Source organism: Tamandua tetradactyla, chromosome 7, assembly GCF_023851605.1.
Source record: "Tamandua tetradactyla isolate mTamTet1 chromosome 7, mTamTet1.pri, whole genome shotgun sequence".
Taxonomy (NCBI): Eukaryota; Metazoa; Chordata; class Mammalia; order Pilosa; family Myrmecophagidae; genus Tamandua; species Tamandua tetradactyla.
This window is the reverse complement of record NC_135333.1, coordinates 33,924,068-33,946,354: the sequence shown is the minus strand read 5'-3', so window position 1 is coordinate 33,946,354 and position 22,287 is coordinate 33,924,068. Positions and strand designations below refer to the sequence as shown.

Genomic DNA, 22,287 nt, shown 5'->3' with positions numbered 1-22,287 from the left:
GTCTAGCTCATTTATTGTATTACTCAAATTCTCTGTTTCTTTATTGATCCTCTGTCTAGATGTTCTGTCCATTGATGAGAGTGGGGAATTGAAGTCTCCAACTATTATGGTAGATGTGTCTATTTCTCTTTTCAGTGTTTGCCACATGTATTCTGGAGCATTCTGGCTCAGTGCATAAATATTTATGATTGTTATGTCTTCTTGCTGAATTGTTCCTTTTATTAATACATAGTATCCTTCTTTTGTCTTATTAATTTATTTATCTCTTATTTTTTGGCATGGGCAGGCACCAGGAATCAAACCTGGGTCTCTGGCATCGCAGGCGAGAACTCTGCCTGCTGAGCCACCATGGCCTGCCCCTTCTTTGTCTTTTTTAACTGTTTTACATTTGAAGTCTAATTTGTTGGATCCTGCTCTTTTCTGATTGTTATTTGCATGAAATATCTTTTCCCAACCTTTCATTTTCAACCTATGTTTATCCTTGGGTCTAAGATGTGTTTCCTGTAGACAGCATATATTACTGTATGGGTAGTACTTTCTTCTACCGTTTTGCCTTTTGGATTTTATACATCATATCTAATTTTCTTCTTTTTACCTTTACTCATAGTCTTCATTTCTACACTCTTCTGACTTTTCGTATTTTTCTCTAGTGCTCCCTTTAGTATTTCTTGCAGAACTGGTCTCTTGGTCACAAATTCTCTCAGTGATTTTTTGTCTGAAAATGTTTTAATTTCTCCCTCATTTTTGAAGGACAATTTTGCTGGATATAGAATTCTTGGTTGGCAATTTTTCTCTTTTAGTAATTTAAATATTTCATCCCACTGTCTTCTTGCCTCCATGGTGTCTGCTGAGAAATCTACGCATTGTGGGTATCCCAGAAGGAGAAGAGAAGGGAAAAGGAGTTGGGTTTATTGGGCTTCCCTTGTATGTGATGGATTGCTTTTCTCTTGATGCTTTCAAGATTCTCTCTTTCTCTTTGACCTCTGACATTCTGATTAGTAAGTGTCTTGGAGTACATCTATCTGGATCTATTCTCTTTGGGGTACGCTGCACTTCTTGGATCTGTAATTTTGAGTCTTTCATAACAGTTAGGAAATTTCCAGTGATAATTTTCTCCATTAGTTTTTCTCCTCCTTTTCCCTGCTCGTCTCCTTCTGGGACACCTACAACACATATATTCATGCAATTCATATTGTCATTCAATTCCCTGAGTCCCTGCTCATATTTTTCCATTTTTCCCCTATATTTTCTTTTGCTTGTCAGATTTCAGATGTTCTGTCCTCCAGCTCACTAATCCTATCTTCTGCCTCTTGAAATCTAACATTGTAGGTTTCCATTGTTTTTTTCATCTCTTCCACTGTGCCTTTCACTCCCATAAGTTCTGTGATTTGTTTCTTCAGACTTTCAATTTCTTCTCTTTTGTTCATTCCTTGCCTTCTTTATATCCTCCCTCAATTCATTGATTTGATTTTTGATGAGGTTTTCCATGTCTGTTCGTATATTCTGAACTGTTTCAACTCCTGTATCTCATTTGAATTGTTGGTTTGTTCCTTTGACTGGGCCGTATGTTCAATTTTCCTAGTGTGATTTGTTATTTTTTGCTGGCATCTAGGCATTTAATTACCTTAATTAGTTTATTCTGGAGATTATTTTTACTGTTTTTTTATCTTGCTGGATGAATTTGTTGTCTGTTCTTTCACATTCAGTTCAGCTTATTCTGGACCTCTAGCTTAGGTTTTGTTTAACAGAGGAGAATTTTTCAGTTCTTGTTTCTTGCCCTGTCTATATGTGCCTTCCTCCCCTCCCCTCTTAGGAGGGTCTACTTAGGTATTATAGACCCCAGTAGAGTTTTCTGAAACCAAACTGGCCTCCTGTCAGGAGGAAAGAGTCACCTGTGTCAGTTTTCCCTGAGGGTAAGACCAGCAGGTTGAAATACTTTCCTGTGAAATCTCTGGACTCTCTTTTTCTTATCCTGCCCAGTATGAGGCACTTGTCTGCCTGCAAGTCCCACCAGCATAAGATGATGTGGTACCTTTAACTTCGGCAGGCTCTCCCTGCTGGGGACGTGGTGGAGACAGAGGAGAGGGTGTAGGCTGGTTTTAATGGCTTCAAATTACCAAGCTCTGGTGTCTGAATTCCTTCAGGGAGGGATTCCACCTGAGTTGGGCTTCACCCCTCCCCTGGGGAAGGCACAGGCTCCAGACAAGCCCTCAAACGAGCTTGTTTCTGCCTATACCTGGGGCAGTTGCAGCCTGAGAAGTCCTGACACTGTATCCAAAGGCAGTCAAGACTTTGTAGAAACACAGTCACAAAAACCTGTTTCTTTTTTTTTTCCTTTTTCTGTCAGCCCTGCCCCCCTTGGTGCTGGGGCAAAAATGAGCAACCTCTGCTTTGACCAAGTTCACCTTAGCTGGGGGCCTATTTTTAGTAGTCAGAATTTGTTAATTAATTCCACAATTGGCATTTGGCTGTGCTCAGCCCCTGCTGCTGGTAAAATCCCTTTCCTTTCCCCTCTGGGAGACAGTCTGTAGGGGGGGGGCACCGGCCGCCACGGCTTGGGGAACTCACGGTTCTGGTGGGGGGCTCACAACCTGTCCAGACTGGGGTACGCTGTGTGTCTGGTCACTGACGTGGTCCCAGGAGCTGGTCTGTACTGTTCCTAGTTATTTGGTAGCTGTTCTGGAGGACGAACTAAATTGCGCCCCTTGCTAAGCCACCATCTTGGCACCTCTGACTCATATGTTTACTTTTTAAAGAAACTGTCTAATCGGATTTAGTAGAAGAAAAGAGAAAAGGTAATAATAAATATATCAAGAATGTAAAAAAAGTATATATTATAAATATGTAAATTAAAAGATAGTATTATGAGTAATTTTTAGAACAGACAAAATAGACAAAGTGGTAGAAAAGTATAATTTATCAAACTGTTTCAGGAAGAAATAAAGGAAGCATAAACTGATATAATCACTTTGGATATTGTGCTGGTTTGAGACTGTTGTGTACCCCACAAAAGCCATGTTTTTTTCTTTTTTCCTGCATATGGTCTTTATTAGATAATATAACACCTACAGATTGGACAATCATCCCTGATAAGAAGGTCCAAGGACTGCTCCACAGAAGCAATTTTTAAAGGCCATTTGTGCTGGTGTTTCAGTGTCCTAGGCTACTTAAAGCATTTAAAATGAAATGGTTAGGCTTGCACGAAGGAACTTTGATTATGGTCAGGGTCTAAGAAAATATCCAAATCAAGGCATCATCAAGGACTTGCTTTCTTCATGAAGACCAGCTGCTGGGGATCCTTGGCTCCTCTGCCACATGGCCAGGCAAGATGGCATTTGTTGGTCTCTCCCTCCTCTTTCAGATTTTATCAGTATCTACTTCTTCCTCCTATGGCTTTCTTTCTTTCTGTGAATTTCATTGTCTTGTAAAGGACTGCTGTAAGAGGATTAAAAACTATTCAAACTGAGGTAGGTCACACCTTAACTGAAGTAGCCTTATCAAAAGATGCTACTTAAAATGGGTTTACACCAGAGGAATGGATTACATTTAAGGACGTGTTTTCCTTGGACACAAACACCTTTAAACCACCAGAGCTAAGATATTAGAGGATCATACTAAACAAAGTTAAACAGAATTCTTTATCATTGGCAGCATCCACTACAGTCCCAACAGCTGAAAGGCATGTTTGGCTACTAGAGAAACCATGTGCCACATCTAGGCATTCTTTTAGACTATCTAGTTAAGGTCACCCACAAGGTGGCCACATATGGATGTGCACAACAGCAGACTCTAAACTGCAACTAGATTGTCATTCCTATGAAACTACAGGTCTCAGTGACTCCTACCTAGAGAGATAGGAGTCTATGGCAATAAAGTGCTACTGCAATGTACTGGCCCTTGTGTTTTAGACATGAAAATTATCCAAAGAGGCCACTAAATACCATGCCCTCTTTGAATGGCAGCTTTTAGCTTATTATTGGGATGTAAAGGAGCTAAGCATTTGATAACTGAGAGTTCTCAGAACTGCCTATCATCATGTAGATATTCAGTGATTCTACTAAAAAGGACATATTCAACAAAGCTCCAGAAATGGTATTTCCATGAGCAAGTGTCAGCAGGACCTCAGGGAATTAAGGCCACACTGTAAACAAAGTTCTACTTTGTAGCCAAATTCTTTTAACCCCAATCCAATACTGTAGGGTGGGACCTCTGGATTAGATTGTTTCCATGGAAATGTGACTCCTCCAATTGTGAATGTGACCTTTTGATTAGATGGAGATGTGTCCCTACCCATTCAAGGTGGTATCCTCTAGTGGGTGCCTTAATCTGGACATTTTCGCAGCCTTAGAATTGCAACTTGCAACTTAATAAATCCCCTTTGTTAAGAGCCAATCCATTTCTGATATATTGCATTCTGGCAGTATTAGCAAAGTGAAAGAGATATGTTTGGGATTATTTATTAAAGTTGCAAGTATGCATATGCTATGACCTAGTAATTTCATTATTAGATGTCCCTAGACAAAATTGGCAACTTATATACCAGGAAAAATGTACAAGAATTATCACAGAACACTGTTCATCACAGTAAAAAACTGGAAACAACATGAACGTATATTAAGAGAAGAGAAAAAGTAAATTGTATATTTGTAAAGGTGAGTGGTCTAAAGCAACTATTTTCAAATCTTCTGGTCTCAGGATCCTTTCATTTCTTAAAAAATTACTGAGGACTCAAATACTTTGTGGGTTATACCCATGTATATTTATTGCATTAAAAAATTAAAAGTGAAAAAAAATTAGAAGTGAGAAAAATTTATATTTATTCTTTCAAAAATAATAAACCCCTTTATCACACGTAACACTTGTGAAAAATAACTACATTTTTCTAAATAAAAACTTTAGTTACAAAAGAGGCAGTCTTACATTTTTGCAAACCTCTTTATGTCTAGCTTAATCTAAGACAGCTAGATTTTCATATCTGCTTCTGCATTCAATCAGTTATGATATCAGTATCAAGTAGACTCTGGGATAGTCCACTATATACTTGTGAATGAAAAGGGCAAATATATCTTAATATGCTTATGAAAATACATTAATCTCACAGACCACACTTTAACTGCTACTGTACACTATAGCAATTAAAGTGAACAAACGACAGCTGCATGCCACAATATACTGTTGCATGAAAGAAGACAGACACAACATGATTTCAAATATATGAAGTTCAAAAACAAGCAAAACCAGAACATATTAAACTATATTATGTATTAGTCGTAAAATAAAAACAAAGAAACAATTACCACCAAAGTCAGGAGTGTGGTTATCTTAGCTGGGGGAGAAATAGTTATCACTGGGAAGGAATACATAGTGAGAAAAACTTTAGTTTTTTGGGGGGTGGTGTTGTAATGTTCTACTTCAGGGGTCATAAACTTTTTTCTAAAGAGCTTGGTCGTAAATATTTTCGACTTTGTAGGCTATATGGACTCTGTTGCAATTACTTAACTCTGGCACTGTAGCAGGAAAGTAGTAATAAACATTATATAAATGAACAGGAAGAACTGTGTTACAATAAAACTTTATTTACAAACACATGTAGCAGGCTGGATTTGGCCTGTTGCTAATTTGCTGAAACTTGTTCTTTCTTGATCTGGGTAATGGTTACATGGATGTGCACTTTCAAATTACCCATTAAACCATTCTTTTATGTTTTAAATAGTTTTCTGATAGGTAAGTTATATTTTATATGATAAGAAAAGAAGCATAAAGTCTCAATATATTAAAGAAATTGATGTAGTAGTTCAGTCTTTCCAAAAGGAAAATATCAGGCCCCATCAGTGGTATACTCTACCAGCTTTTCAAGAACCAATCACTGAAATCATTCTACAATAGTAAAATAAGAGACTATTCATTTATGAGCTTAAATTTAATGTTAATATGAAAACCAGAAAAAAAAACAGTATGAGAAAGAACATTATGGGCCAATTTCACTTATGAGCACAGATTGGAATAACTTAAACGATATATCAGCAAGATGAGACTTTAATAGTGTCAAAGATAAGAAAAGATGCTCAGTATCACTAGAAATCTGACAATGGCAGGTGATGGGAAGGATACCGTCAACAGAAGTAGACACAGTTGATGGGAGTGTAAACAAATAACACGTGCGTAGTGAAAAAATCAGTATTTATGAGCAAAAAAAGTTAAATTGCCCCAAAATATATATAGCACTTACCATTTTTATATAATTAAAAAAACAAGCACAACTAGGTATTTGGGGAATCATGTTTTGATAAAATTATCGAAATGAAAACAAGCGGATGAAAAACACAAAATTTAGAATACTAGTCACCTTTGGGAGGAAGGCAGTGGGATGGAACAGCAGAAGGGAACATAAGTAGGTACAATGTATTGGTAATGTTCTAGTTCTTAAGTTGAGTGGTTGGTTCATTGATATTCATTTAAAAAATTATGCAGTATTGTGGTAGTTGGATTCAGTTGTCACCTTGGCCAGGTGAAGGCACCTAGTTCTGCTGCTGCGGACATGAGCCAATGGTAAGTGAACCTCATCTGTTGCTCATTACATCTGCAATCGGCTAGGAGGTGTGCCTGCTGTAATGAACAACATTTGACTTAATTGGCTGGTGCTTAAATGAGAGAGCTCAAGGTAGCATAGCCCAAGCAGCTCAGCATACCTCATCTCAGCACTCGCAGCGCAGCCCAGGCCTTTGGAGATGCAGAGAGAAATCACCCCAGGGAAAGTTGTTGGAACCTAGAGGCCTGGAGAGAAGACCAGCAGAGAGCATCCTGTGCCTTCCCACTCAAGAAACAACGTCAGTGGAAAGTGAGCTGCCTTTTCTCTGAAGAACTAACAAAATAAATCCCCTTTTATCAAAAGCCAATCCGTCTGTGGTGTGTTTCATTCCAGCAGCTAGCAAACTAGAACAAGTATAATTTACATATTTGCTATATTTATTCTTTTGAATTACTGAATATTAAAATAATAAAGAAAAAATGGGTTTAAAAGACTACTCAGTTCTCTATTTGTCATTACATGGACAAAGAAAATCATAACGGATAAATTCCCTCAAAACTCATTAAGGCATTCTTAAAATCCTTCTGTCCCCAAAATACGCTTGGCTCACTGTCCCCACAAGTCCTTAGAAAAGGAGCATTAAAAAGTGAAATGAGTAACAGCTTTAGAGAACAATACTTAGCTCTAAACCTTGGTGTTGCACTAATGAATGAATTGCTTAATTTTTCTAAGTTTATTTTCCTCATCTTCTAAACAAGGATGTCAATAGTTGTTCTTATGCCTCCATGCTAATGTGAGGATCCTAAAACATAATGTCTGTAAAACAATTTACAAATAATAAAGTTGTTGTTGACATTCTATAAAAGCTGGAGGTGAGGGGATCATGAAGTCAGTGAGTTTTCTATTAGGGTCAAACAGAAGTAGCACTGAAGGGTATTTTGTGTACCTTGATGAGTTGATTATTCTTCACATAGTGTAAAGTGTTTGACCGGTTACCACCAGCAACCACAGGGGGGTAGGCCAAGATGTCTGCACCACGGGCCCGGCATTCAAATTCAAACTGTAAAAAATAATAGCAAGGTATGACTGGAAGAAAGGATTTGTGTAGGACTGTCCCAGCTCAAGCTTTCTCCATTAGTCCACGTCTCAACACCAGAGCTCATCTTAAGTCACTACTGGAAAACTACTACTCATACACAAACAAAACCTTTCATTCTGTAATTTCACTCCATTTCTTTTATTCTTACCCCATGTGCTATACTCCATGCTATATATTCTGTTTATTCTTTTTCTCTCACCAGTCCTATTATTCAACCTTATTACTAAATCAGTTCTTTTCTCCTGGGTACTCTAAGTTTCTTACGATGTTTCAAATGTTTAGTCCAGAAGAGGATACAGAAACCTAAGATCAGTTCTGAGTACAGAGACACAATCACATAGGTTACTGTTTTTTTATTCTTATTTAGAGAATCACTGGGAAATGGCTTACATTTTTAACAACAGCTCTAAGTTAACTGAATTCAATCTTTCAAATAACCACCAGCCAAAATGCTCTGGAAAAATGAAAAAGGGTGGTAGGCAAATGGAAATTCCACTAATTTCAATACATCCTAGAATGGAGCTGGACACTGATAAGTATCTGCCACGACCCCAAAGCTCTACCTCAGACTTTACATTTACCTGAACAGTATCATTCTTCTCTTCTCACATTTGTGGATTTTCTCCTTCACCTGTCTACTTTATAAATTTCTTCCTATGGTACTGCATGTTTTAAACTCCTCTAATAAATTACCAATGACATTTAGAAACCAAATATTCTCCAGCTGAAATCTTTTTCACTTCTATGAGTAAAATGGTTTCCCTTCAACAAATTCTTTCAAACCATCTAAAACTCACCTTAGCATAAAGAAAGGCTTCATCTACAGGGGCTTTACTGGCAAACATGGTCTCTACTAAAGCCTGCAAAGAGAAAGGAGGATGAAAAGAACACAATTTCATTTTCACTATGTTGTTTGTTCAGACATCCAAAATACTGGAGTTCAAATAAAAGTACCATATCTCCCAATTTTCTGGACCTGAAGTTGTATCTCAGTGAGCATAATACAGATTTCCAAAGGGAAAGCATATTGCATTCAGGAATATTTGACTGATGACAGATTTACAACAGCAGCTAGCCTTTCCACTCAGAATATACACTGATTGCTAGAATAAACTATGTGGGAACAAAGTCATTATTTACATATCAAAATCCTCTTATTACCCTGCAATGCATGAAATTATGGGCTGAACAGTTCAGTTTACAGCAGGGTTTCTCAACCTTGGCACTACAGACATTTTGGGTAAGAAAATGTTTTGTTAGGGGCTAAGTGACACAATGCAGGATGCCAGAAGCACACCACAGGCGTGACAAGAGAAAACGTCTCCAGAAACTGCCAAATGAAAAATTGTTCCATGTTCAGAACCACTGGTCTATAGTATATGTATCATAAGTGTTTCTCTGGGATAGCCACACCATATGTCTGTGTGATTTCTATTTTTAATAAACATGTATGTTCATAACTCACCATTCTGCCCTGTTCTAAAAAGGATGTGATTTGCTTACACAGATACATAAAATAAGATTGCAAAAATAAAAGGTAGAGCTAAAGAAAAGCAAGTCTTGGGACAAGTGGAACTGAAAATAACGTAAATAATGCCTAACATAATGATTTTCACAACTCCTATGAGTGAACTACAAATTTATATCCAAGTATTCTAGCAGCCAATGCATAAAGAGGAAACTCTATCAGCTACATTCTTTCCAGTGTTTGTGGTAATAGACCAAATCAGTTGTACAGGGATATGGTTATGTGAGAAAGGAATGTCTCTCAAGCTGTAACAACCATGACCTGGGCAAATACAACATTTGTAGGAATGTTTTAAGAGCATTTCTCAATATAAGGTAATGATATCATAATAAAGCCCAAAGGACAAAAAGAATAAAAGCAACTGTGGTGGTGGTAGTAGTTACATCTGTGTGGCTTACTCCCTTCTCTTCATTCCAATCTTTCCTCAAGTGTTTCCTCCTTACAGAGGACTTTCCAGACCACCCTATCTAAACTAGTACCTCCCATTATATTTTATTTCCTTCCATTGCTTTTTCTTCACAACATTTAATCCTTGCCAACAATACAGAATATGCTTATTTGCTTACTGTTTTTCCCCAACTAGAATGCTGATTAAGTGTAAACAGGGACAGTATGTTGTACTTACCACTGTATCTTCAGAACCTAAAACTGTGCCTTGCACATAGTAAGTACTCAATAAATATCAACTGAATGAATGAGCAGTTAAAATAAAGGATACATCATATATATGTACATACAAATGTGGATAAACAACTAGTTAGCACTACATTTTTAGTATGAGACTTAAGGAAAAATGTGGTAGCTCTAGTGAGGCTCATTTGTTCAAAAGGGAGATTTCTCAATGAACAAGCTGAGGGGGAAATCAAGAAACGAATTCCATTTACAATTGCAACTAAAAGAATAAAATACTTAGGAATAAATTTAACTAAAGAGACAAAAGACCTATACAAAGAAAACTACAAAAAACTGTTAAAAGAAATCACAGAAGACCTAAATAGATGGAAGGGCATACCGTGTTCATGGACTGGAAGACTAAATATAGTTAAGATGTCAATTCTACCTAAATTGATTTACAGATTCAATGCAATACCAATCAAAATCCCAACAACTTATTTTTCAGAAATAGAAAAACCAATAAGCAAATTTATCTGGAAGGGCAGGGTGCCCCGAATTGCTAAAAGTATCTTGAGGAAAAAAAACAAAGCTGGAGGTCTCACGCTGCCTGACTTTAAGGCATATTATGAAGCCACAGTGGTCAAAACAGCATGGTACTGGCATAAAGATAGATATATCGACCAATGGAATCGAATAGAGTGCTCAGATATAGACCCTGTCATCTATGGACATTTGATCTCTGATAAGGCAGTCAAGCCAATTCACCTGGGACAGAACAGTCTCTTCAATAAATGGTGCCTAGAGAACTGGATATCCATATGCAAAAGAATGAAAGAGGACCGGTATCTCACACCCTATACAAAAGTTAACTCAAAATGGATCAAAGGTCTAAACATTAGGTCTAAGACCATAAAACAGTTAGAGGAAAATGTAGGGAGATATCTTAGGAAGCTTACAATTGGAGGTGGTTTTATGGACCTTAAACCTAAAGCAAGAGCACTGAAGAAGGAAATAAATAAATGGGAGCTCCTCAAAATTAAACACTTTTGTGCATCAAAGAACTTCATCAAGAAAGTAGAAAGACAGCCTACACAATGGGAGACAATATTTGGAAACGACATATCAGATAAAGGTCTAGTATCCAGAATTTATAAAGAGACTGTTCAACTCAACAACAAAAAGACAGCCAACCCAATTACAAAATGGGAAAAAGACTTGAACAGACACCTCTCAGAAGAGGAATTACAAATGGCCAAAAGGCACATGAAGAGATGCTCAATGTCCCTGGCCATTAGAGAAATGCAAATCAAAACCACAATGAGATATCATCTCACACCCACCAGAATGGCCATTATCAACAAAACAGAAAATGACAAGTGCTGGAGAGGAAGTGGAGAAAGAGGCACACTTATTCACTGTTGGTGGGAATGTCAAATGGTGCAACCACTGTGGAAGGAAGTTTGGGGGTTCCTCAATAAGCTGAATATAGAATTGCCATACGACCCAGCAATACCATTGCTAGGTATCTACTCAGAGGACTTAAGGGCAAAGACACAAACGGACATTTGCACACCAATGTTTATAGCAGCATTATTTACAATTGCAAAGAGATGGAAACAGCCAAAATGTCTATCAACAGAAGAGTGGCTAAACAAACTGTGGTATATACATACGATGGAATATTATGCAGCTTTAAGACAGAATAAACTTATGAAGCATGTAATAACATGGATGGACCTAGAGAACATTATGCTGAGTGAGACTAGCCAAAAACTAAAGGACAAATACTGTATGGTCCCAGTGATGTGAACTGACATTAAAGAACAAACTTGGAATATGTCATTGGTAACAGAGACCATCAGGAGATAGAAATAGGGTAAGATAATGGGTAATTGGAGCTGAAGGGATACAGACTGTGCAACAAGACTGGATACAAAAACTCAGAAATGGACAGCACAATACTACCTAATTGTAATTAATTAGGTTAAAACACTGAATGAAGCTGCATCTGAGGTATAGTTTTTTTTTCTTTTTTTCTCTCTATAATTGTTTTATTTCTTTTTCTGTTGTCTTTCTATTTCTTTTTCTAAATTGATGCAAATGTACTAAGAAACGATGAATATGCATCTATGTGATGATATTAAGAATTACTGATTGTATATGTAGAATGGAATGATTTCTAAATGTTGTATTAGTTAATTTTTTAAATTAATAATAAAAAAAAGGGAGATTTCTTTGCCATTCTTTGACTGAATGGCATAGAGAAACTGTCAAGTTATGACCCTTTTATACTACCCTGCAGACCACACAGGGTGGCAGTTTCTCTTGCTTTCTTAGGCGGCCAAATGCCTGATCTTGCTTTACTTCTTTTGGTATTGAATGTGCCTTCTATAAGTTATTTTCTTCAAAGATGATTCTAGATATACGTAGCACATAGTTAAATGCCATTTATCATTACTAAGTGCTTGATATTCTTCCTGTAAAGTTCAAGGAACAGATTTTATGATTAGTATTTCTCAACTTCTACTTTACTAAGTGATATTTGTTTTTATTTTAATTCCTGAAAAATATAAAATGGCTTTGCTTTGCATTTCACTCTGTGCAATAAGAACATATCACAAATGGACAATAAATAGCGGAAAGAAGGGGCTGTGGGGAGAAAAAGCATTTCAGGAAGTTTCATAAAGATCTGTGCTCTGTGTGTGTGTGTGTGATGCAAGAGTAGAGACCATGCTACTTGAAAAAGAGGTGAAGGGCACTCCATGCAGAGGGACAGCATGAGACTCTCTTTGAGACCTATCTCAGAGGTGATTTTTAAAAAAGTTATTTATTAATTAAAAAATAAACAAAACAACATACATAATCAGTAATTCACAATATCATCACTTAGTTGCATATTCATCATTTCTTAGAACATTTGCATTAATTCAGAAAAAGAAACAAAAAGACAATAGAAAAAGAAATAAAATGAACACAGGAAAGAAAAAAAAAAGATTATACCTACCATACCCCTTACCCCTTGCTTTCATTGATCATTAGCATTTAAATTAAATTTATTTTAGCATTTGTTCCCCCTATTATTTATTTTTATTTCATATGTTCTACTCCTTTGTTGACAAGGTAGATAAAAGGAGCATCAGACACACGGTTTTCACAATCACAGTCACACTGTGACAGCTGTATCATTATTCAATCATCCTCAAGAAACATGGCTACTGGAACACAGCTCTACATTTTCAGGCAGTTCCCTCCAGCCTCTCCATTACATCTTGAATAACAAGATGATATCTACTTGATGCATAAGAATAACCTCCAGGATAACCTCTTGACTCTGTTTGGAATCTCTCAGCCATTGACACTTTGTCTCATTTCCCTCTTCCCCCTTTTGGTCAAGAAGCTTTTCTCAATCCCTTGATGCTAAGTCTCAGATCATTCTAGGGTTTTTCTCAATCCCTTGATCCTGAGTCTCTGTTCATTCCAAGATCTCTGTCCCACGTTGCCAGGAAGGTCCATACCCCTGGTAGTCATGTCCCACGTAGAGAGGGGTAGGGTGGTGAGACTGCTTGTTGTGTTGGCTGGAGAGAGAGGCCACATCTGAGCAACAAGAGAGGCTCTCTTGGGGGTGATTCTTAGTCAGAGGTGATTTTGGTTGAGTGTTAAGCCTATGTGGAGGAGCACGAAGAGATGAAGCTGGGAAAGTAGAGAGGGACCAGATCAAGGCCTTGCATGAGCCATTCTACATTTAATCATAAAAACAATAGGCACCTACCAAAGACCTTTAAGTGGGACAGGGACAAGTCTTATTTATGAAGATCACTCTGGCTAGGGTAGAATGAGATCAAGACTGTACTGAAAAAATAAGAAGGTTCAGGAGGACTAGGTGCTCTTCTATACTAGGCACTTTATGCTCATTATTTCATGATAATATTAAGATATTATTATCATAATATTCTTCCCACAAAAGTCTATGAGATACCTACTATCTCATTTTAAGCCTCATTTTAAGGCTATGCAAACTAGGGCTCTCGTTACATTTAGTAACATGGCCAAAATGATATTGCCTGGCCTTTAAAAACCCAGGTCAGTGTGGGTTTTCCACTTCACTATTGTATCTCCCTAGGCGACTAGTTAGATTCAGAGTATGGGGAAAAGCAATTGTCTGGGATAATATCCATATTTCTACCTAAAGTAGCTGGGTATATGTTGATAATATTAACCATGAAAAAGAATACAGAAGGAAAGTCAGATGTGGTAGGGAGAAGAACCCAAGTTTAGGTGACTAAGGGAAACTCAGGTACAGGTGTCCAGAAGGCAGAATATGAATACAGCCTAAAGAAGAATCTGAACTGGAGAAAGACTCTCCTTCCTCTGACTTTTCCCTCTGTCATCATATTCTATGAACTGCCAATAATTTACTCAGCTTTAATAGAAATAACATGCTGTCCCTTACTCATTTTAAAGCAAATCAGAGTGTAACAAAACCGAATCGTCATGATCACTTTAGCACAAATTACATTTGGCTTGCATCTTACAGGAAGGAAAACATTAGTTTTATATTTTATATAGCACTATTATTCTTTTTTTAAAAAACAATTTTTATTGATAAAACAACATGCAAGCACATACATTATTAACATACAAACATTCCATACTTGGTATACAATCAATGGCTCACAATGTCATCAAACAGCGGTATATTCATCACCATGACCATTTTGAGAACATTTGCATCATTCCAGAAAAAGAAAAAATAAAAAACCTCATATATACCATATCCTTTACCCCTATCTCATTTACCACTAGTATTTCCATCTACCCAATATATATATTTTTAATTTTAACATTTGTTCCCCCTATTATTTATTTATTTACCCAACTGTCCATAGATAAAAGGAGCATCAGACACGGTATTCACAATCACACAATCAGATTACAAAATCACAAAATCACACATACAATCATCTTCAAGAAACATGGCTATTGGAACACAGCTCTATAGTTTCAGACACTTCCCTCTAGCCTAATATGCCTTAAATTAAAAAGGGGATATCTATATAACGCATAAGAAAAAACTCGAGGATAACCTCTCGACTCTGTTTGAGATCTCTCAGCCACTGACACTTTATTTTGCCTCATTTCTCTCTTCCCCCTTTCGGCTGAGAAGGTTTTCTCAATCCCTTTATACCGAGTTCCCGCTCATTCAAGGATTTCTGTCCCATGTTGCCAGAAAGCTTTACACCCCTGGGAGTCATGCCCCATGTAAGGAGGGGGAAGGCAGTGAGTTCACTTGCCATGTTGGCTGAGAGAGAGGCCACATCTGAGCAACAATAGAGGTTCTCTTGGGGAGACTCTTAGGCCTAATTTTAAGTAGGCTTAGTCTATCCTTTGTGGGGATAAGTTTCATATGAAAACCCCCAAGACTGAGGGCTCGGCTTATTGATTTGGTTGTCCCCACTGCTTGCAAGAATATCAAGAATTCTCCAAATGGGGAAGTTGAATTTTCCCCATTTCTCGCCGTTCTCCCAAGGGGACTGCAAATATTTTTCAATTCACTGCTCAAATCACTCTGGGATTTATTAGGGCATCATTCTGGACAAACCTACAAAATCTCATGCTCTATTCAAGGTTCTATATACTTATGGTAGGTATTCAGTTAAACTGTCCATATAACTTATATTAGGAAATGCACTAGTCAAAATACAAATTTTGTACCAAATAAACATTAAAATTTTTTTATTAATTAAAAAAAATTACACAAATTAAACACAAACATTCTTAATATATGCTTATTCTGTTCTACATATATAATCAGTAATTCACAATATCATCACATAAGTTGCATATAAGTCATCATGATCATTTCTTAGAACATTTGCATCAATTCAGAAAAAGAAATAAAGACAACAGAAAAAGAAATAAAATGAAAACAGAAAGAAAAAAAATTATACATATCATACCTCTTAACACGCTCTTTCATTGATCACTAGCATTTCAAACTAAATTTATTTTAACATTTGTTCCCCCTATTATTTATTCTTTATCTATATGTTCTGCTCGTCTGTTGACAAGGTAGATAAAAGGAGCATTGGACACAATGTTTTCACAATCACACAGTCACATTATGAAAGCTATATCATTATACAATCATCATCAAGAAACATGGCTATTGGAACACAGCTCTACATTTTCAGGCAGTTCCCTCCAGCCTCTCCATTACATCTTGGATAACAAGGTGATATCTACTTAATGCGTAAGAATAACCTCCAGGATAACCTCCGACTCTGGAATCTCTCAGCCATTGACCCTTTGTCTCATTTCACTCTTCCCCCTTTTGGTCAAGAAGGTTTTCTCAATCCCTTGATGCTGGGTCTCAGCTCATTCTAGAGTTTTTCTCAATCCCTTGATGCTGAGTCTCAGCTCATTCTGGGATTTCTGTCCCACGTTGCCAGGAAAGTCCACACTCCTGGGAGTCATGTCCCACATAGATGGGGGAGGGTGGTGAGTTTGCTTGTTGTGTTGGCTGGAGAGAGAGGCCACATCTGAGCAACAAAAGAGCTTCTCTTGGGGGTGACTCTTAGGCCTAATTTTAAGTAGGCTTGACCTATCCTTTGTGGGGTTAAGTTTCATATGAACAACCCCCAAGACTGGGGGCTCAGTCTATAGTTTTGGTTGTCCACACTGCTTGTGAGAATATCAAGAATTCAACTTGGGGAGGTTGAATTTTCCCCCGTTCTCACCATTCCCCAAAGGGGACTTTGCAAATACTTTTCCACTCACTGATCAAATCACTCTGGGATTCATTGGGGCATCACTCTGGACAAACCAACAAAATCTCATGTCCTACCCAAGGTTCCATGTACTTATGGTGTTCAATCAAGCTATCTACATAAGTTATATTAGAAAATGCACTAGTCAAAATAAAAATTTTGTACCAAATGAACATTTTTTGCTTTAGTTTCACTCCAAAGTTAAAATTTTAAAATATGAGTTACCATCTATTTTCAACACTGTGCAATATTGACATTCCTTTGTTCTTCCTCATGCAAAAACATTTTTAATTAGTTTTCATTAATTTTTTAGCTTTTTTAAAATATAACACAAACATTTTTAACATATGATCATTCTGTTCTACATAAGCAGTAATTTACAATATCATTACATAGCTGCATATTCATCATCATGATCATTTCTTAGAAAATTTGCATCAATTCAGAAAATGAAATAAAAAGACAACAGAAAAAAATTCATACATACCATACCTCTTTCATTGGTCACTAAACTAGCATTTCAATCTACTAAATTTATTTTAACATTTGTTCCATCTATTACTTATTTTTATTCCATATGTTTTACTCGTCTGTCGATAAGGTAGATACAAGGGGCATCAGACACAAGGTTTTCACAATCACACAGTCACATTGTGAAAGCTGTATCATTATACAATCATCATCAAGAAACATGACCTCTGGAACACAGCTCTACATTTTCAGGCAGGTCCCTTCAGCCTCTCCATTACATCTTAACTAACAAGGTGATATATATTTAATATGTAAGAATAACCTCCAGGATAACCTTTCGACTCTGTTTGGAATCTCTCAGGCAATGACACTTTGTCTCATTTCTCTCTTCTCCCTTTTGGTAGAGAAAGTTTTCTCAATCCCTTGATGCTGAGTCCCAGCTCATTCTAGGATTTCTATCCCACATTGCCAGGAAGGTCCACACCCCTGGGAGTCATGTCCCACGTAGAGACGGGGAGAACAGTGAGTTTGTTTGTTGTCTCGGCTGGGAGAGAGATGCCACATCTGAGCAACAAAAGAGGTTCTCTTGGGGGTGACTCCTAGGCCTAATTTTAAGTAGGCTTAACCTATCCTTTGTGGGGTTAAGTTTCATGTGAACAAACCCCAAGATTGGGGGCTCAGCCTATTGCTTTGGTTGTCCCCGGTGCTTGTGAGAATATCAAGAATTTTTCACTTCGGAAAGTTGAATTTTCCCCCTTCCTCACCATTCCCCCAAGGGGACTTTGCAAATACTTTTTTTTACCCACTGTTCAAATCACTCTAGGATTTATTGGGGCATCACTCTGGACAAACCTACAAAATCTTATGCCCTATTCAAGGTTCCACATACTTATGGTGTTCAATTAAGCTGTCCACATAAGTTATATTAGGAACTGCCCTAGTCAAACTATAAATTTTGTACCAAATAAACATTTTTGCTTTCATCTCACATATAAGTTAAAATTTTTAAATATTAATTACCATCTATTTTCAACACCCTGTAGTACTGGCATTCCTTTGTTCTTCCTCAGGCAAAAAAATTTTTAATTTGTATAGTTAGTCACTATCATTGTACACTCTAGGCATTCCTAGATTATACCATCTCAGTCTTTATTGTCTATCTTTCCTTCTGGTTTCATTTGTGCCCCCAGCACTCCTTCCTCTATCATTCTCACATTCAGCTTCATTCAGTGTACTAATTTTATTGTGCCAAAATTAGGTAGTATTAGTACTATTATTCTTGCTGGATTTCAGATGTTCCGTCCTCCAGTTCACTAATCCTATGTTCTGTCTCTCGAAATCTACCATTGTAGGTTTCCATTGTTTTCTTCATCTCTTTTACTGTGCCTTTCATTCCCATAAGTTCTGTGATTTGTTTTTTCAGACTTTCAGTTTCTTCTTTTTGTTCGTTCCTTGCCTTCTTTATATCCTCCCTCAATTCATTGATTTGGTTTTTGATGAGGTTTTCCATGTCTGTTTGTATATTGTGAATTAATTGTTTCAGCTCCTGTATGTCATTTGAATTGTTGGTTTGTTCCTTTGACTGGGCCATATCTTCAATTTTCCCTGTGTGATTTGTTATTTTTTGCTGGTGTCTAGGCATTTAATTACCTTCATTAGTCTATTCTGGAGATTGCTTTCACTTCTTTTACCTAGGGTTTTCTTGCTGGATGAATTTGTTGTCTATCTGTTCTTTGACATTCAGTTCAGCTTTATCTGGACCTCTAGCTTAAGTTTTGTTTAACAGAGGAGAATTTTTCAGTTCTTGTTTTCTTGTTTCTTGCCCTGCTTGTATGGTGCCTTTTCCCACCCACACTTAGGAGGGTCTATTTAGGTATTATAGATCCCAGCCAGATTTTCCCAGACCAAACTGGCTTCCTATCAGGAGGAAAGAGTCACCTGGGTTGGTTTTCTCTGAGGGTGAGACCCAGCAGGTTGAAAGACTTTCCTGTGAAGTCTCTGGACTCTGTTTTTCTTATCCTGCCCTGTGTGTGGTGCTTGCCTGCCTGCAGGTCCCACCAGCATAAGATGATGTGGTACCTTTAACTTTGGCAGACTTTCCCTGCTGGGGGCGTGGTGGAGACAGAAGAGAGGTTGCAGGCTGGTTTTAATGGCTTCAAATTACCAAGTCCTGGTGTCTGAATTCCTTCAGGGAGGGAATCCCCCTGAGTTGGGCTTCACCCCTCCCCTGGGGAAGGTACAGGCTTCAGAGAAGCCCTCAAACGAGCTTGTTTCTGCCTATGCCTTGGGCAGGTGGAGCCTGAGAAGCCCTGCTGCTGTATCCAAAGGCAGTCAAGCCTTTGTAGAAACACAGTCACAAAAACCTCTATTTCCTTTTTTTTTTTCTTTTTCCGTCAGCCCTGCCCCCTTGGTGCTGAGGCAAAAATGAGCGACCTCTGCCTTGACCAGGTTCACCTCATCTGGGGCCTATTTTTAATTGTCAGAATTTATTAATTAATTCCACAATTGGCATTTGGTTGGGCTTAGCCCTGCTGCCAGTAAAGTCTCTTTCCTTTCCCCTCTGGGAGGCAGTCTGTGGCGGGGAGAGGGGCGCCAGCTGCCATGGCTTGGGGAACTCACGGTTCTGGGGGGGCCCGCAGCTGGTCTAGCTGGTCCAGACTGGGGTACACTGTGTGTCCGGTCACAGACGTGGCCCCAGGAGCTGTTCTGTACTGTTTCTGGTTATTTAGTAGTTGTTCTGGAGGATGAACTAAAATGTGCACATTACTATGCCGCCATCTTGGCCTGGAAGTCTGCATTGATGGTAGCACTATTATTTTTAAGGAAGATGTTTATTTGAAGGTGTTATGTACCCCAGAAAAGGCCATGCTCTTTTAATCCATTCCTGTAAGTGGAGACCTATTGTGGGTGGGTCTTTTGATTAGGTTATTTCAATTGAGATGTGACCTACCCAGTTCAAGGTGGGTTTTAATCCTTTACTGGAGTCCTTTCTGAGAGGATAAGAAGCAGAAAAACACAGAGAGAGCTTAGAGAAGAACCCCAGAGATGCTAAGAGAGAAACACTAGAGATGCTAAGAGTTCAGAGAGAAAAAGCCCCCAGAGGAGCTGAGGGTGCCACTGAAGCCAGAGGATGAAAACAATGGGACCTGGAAAGAAGGACCAGTAGATGCCACCCATGTGCCTTCTCACGTAACAGAGGCGTCCCAGATGTCAGTGGCCTTTCTTCAGAGACGATATCCTCCTACTGATGCTTTAGTTTGGACATTTTCAAGGTCTAAAAACTGTACATTGTAACTTAATAACTCCCATTGTAAAAACCAATCCATTTCCATATATTGTATTCTGGTAGCTTTAGCAAACTGAAACAGAAGCTGTTTTTGTACACACACTCATTTCAGGATCAGATTTGGGAACCTTAAACAATGCAATCATTGGCAGCTAGAAGTTGTTCACAAAAAAAAACAAGGCCAATCTCCATTTCTTTGTGTCATGTCATTATTTGACTGGTAGGTAAAAGGATGCCACAGGCCTAACACTTTGGAAATTTAGTGCAGCACTTATAATAATCTCTCATGATATCAGTATGGACAAGTGAAAAGAGTATGGATCAGGATACCACTAGGTGAATTTATAACTGATTCTACACCTGATTCAAAGGACATCTGATTATTGGCTGATGTAAATCTAGAGGGCGCCCTTAATATAGTTCTACAGATATGTTCTTGGATTATTTTCTTTCTTGTCTTAAAAATCATTAATTTGAAGGAAGAAAGGTATGCTTATCATGTTTGCAATTAGTACAAACCTCAAATGGATAGGTAATATGCTGACTGACAGATCAGGATTAAGAAAGATCTGTACTAACTGAAATGATGATTAAAATCAACAAGATGATATAGCAACAGAAAAAAAAAAACAGACCAAAGCTTTGCATTTAAATTCAAAATAGGAATTATATAAGGATGAAAGGAGGGAAGCCTGGCGTTTCAGCAACTTAGGTGAAGAAGATAAGGCTGTTTTAGCAGACCACAACATCAATAAGAACCCATATTATCAGAGATCTAGTGAAGAAAAGCTAAGGTAACCCTGCCTCTCTATGACAGTACTTCAAAGTAAACCAAGGGCTCTATCACTGTACTCTCTGTCAGTCTGGCTATGTTAGAGCACAGTGGTGAACTCCAGACATTGTACTTGAATAAAGACATTGATAAACCAGAAAAGATACACAAGTCAGTGTGTTACAGTTCTTTAGAGAAACAGAACACGAGATATCTGTGAATATGAGATTTATAAAGGTGTCTCACACAACTGTGGGACTGGAAAAACCCAAAATCCGTAGGGCAGGCTGTGAGGCTGGCAGCACCAATGAAGGGTCTAGATGAACTCCACAGGAGAGGCTTGCAGGACAAAGAAGCAGTAAAAGAGTCTCTCTTCTTTCTTAAAAGCCTTCAACTGACTGGATTATCTACTTGTGGTAGGCATGTCTTAGTTGATCTCAGATGTAATCAGCCCGTGACTAAATGATTTAATCCGCCAGCCACGAAAGATCTTTCCAGCAATAGTCAGGCCAGTGCTTCCTGACCAGACAACTGGGCATAATCACTTGGCCAAGTTGACACCAGAACCTAGCCATCAGTCCATCCCTTGTCAGCTTGGTAGCTATACAGATCACCTTGAAACACACTTAATTTCCAAATAGAACACAGTAACAGACATACGTTTCGCCTAATAATACTTAACTGTCCTGTGTACAACTGGAAACGCACTGTATTACTTCAGAATAGAGTGCAAGTGCTTATGTAACATACAATCTTTAAAATTCCTATTCTATGATTTAAATACTATAACATGAACAATATAATGTCACATAAGAGGAAAACAAGATATTTACTTATGTACAACTGTAACATACTCATAACAAAACGGAAGAAATATTCATACAGTCACAGTTCTCAGTTCTCTAACTGGTTATGTGGTCGTAGTTCATATTTATCACTACCATCTTCTACCCATTCCATGTTTCCTTTACCCTCAGCAAGCCCTTCAACTTGTCATGGTTCTTTGCCAGGTGGGGTCACCTAGACCTTCATTCCTGAAGTTTCTGGGTCAATGGTAGTCCTTCCAGGATTGGGTTGCTGCACTTTTCCAATGACTTTATTCACAGAACATAGTAACAGTAAGAGATGCCCTATAGGATCTCTTGTATTCCAGGAAAACTCTTCTTTACCTCCATTGTGTAGTTGGCACTCCTATTTCCCCTTGATAGTCAGGATCAATC

At 38.0% G+C, this 22,287-nt stretch overlaps 1 protein-coding gene across 8 annotated transcripts in view; it reads right to left on the bottom strand.

Moving 5' to 3' along the window:
- XPNPEP3 (X-prolyl aminopeptidase 3) overlaps window positions 1-22,287 on the bottom strand; it is a 170,699-nt gene that overhangs the window by 51,665 nt on the left and 96,747 nt on the right. For 7 of the 8 annotated variants that reach the window (XM_077168945.1, XM_077168950.1, XM_077168949.1 and 4 more), the window contains 2 exons: window positions 8,426-8,488; window positions 7,476-7,589 (listed from right to left, as the gene is read on the bottom strand). The exons of the other annotated variant lie outside the window; for it this stretch is intronic. In XM_077168945.1, the coding sequence (XP_077025060.1) occupies window positions 7,476-7,589; window positions 8,426-8,488 (177 nt within the window). The remainder of the gene's footprint in view (window positions 1-7,475; window positions 7,590-8,425; window positions 8,489-22,287) is intronic. 8 annotated transcript variants of the gene reach the window in all.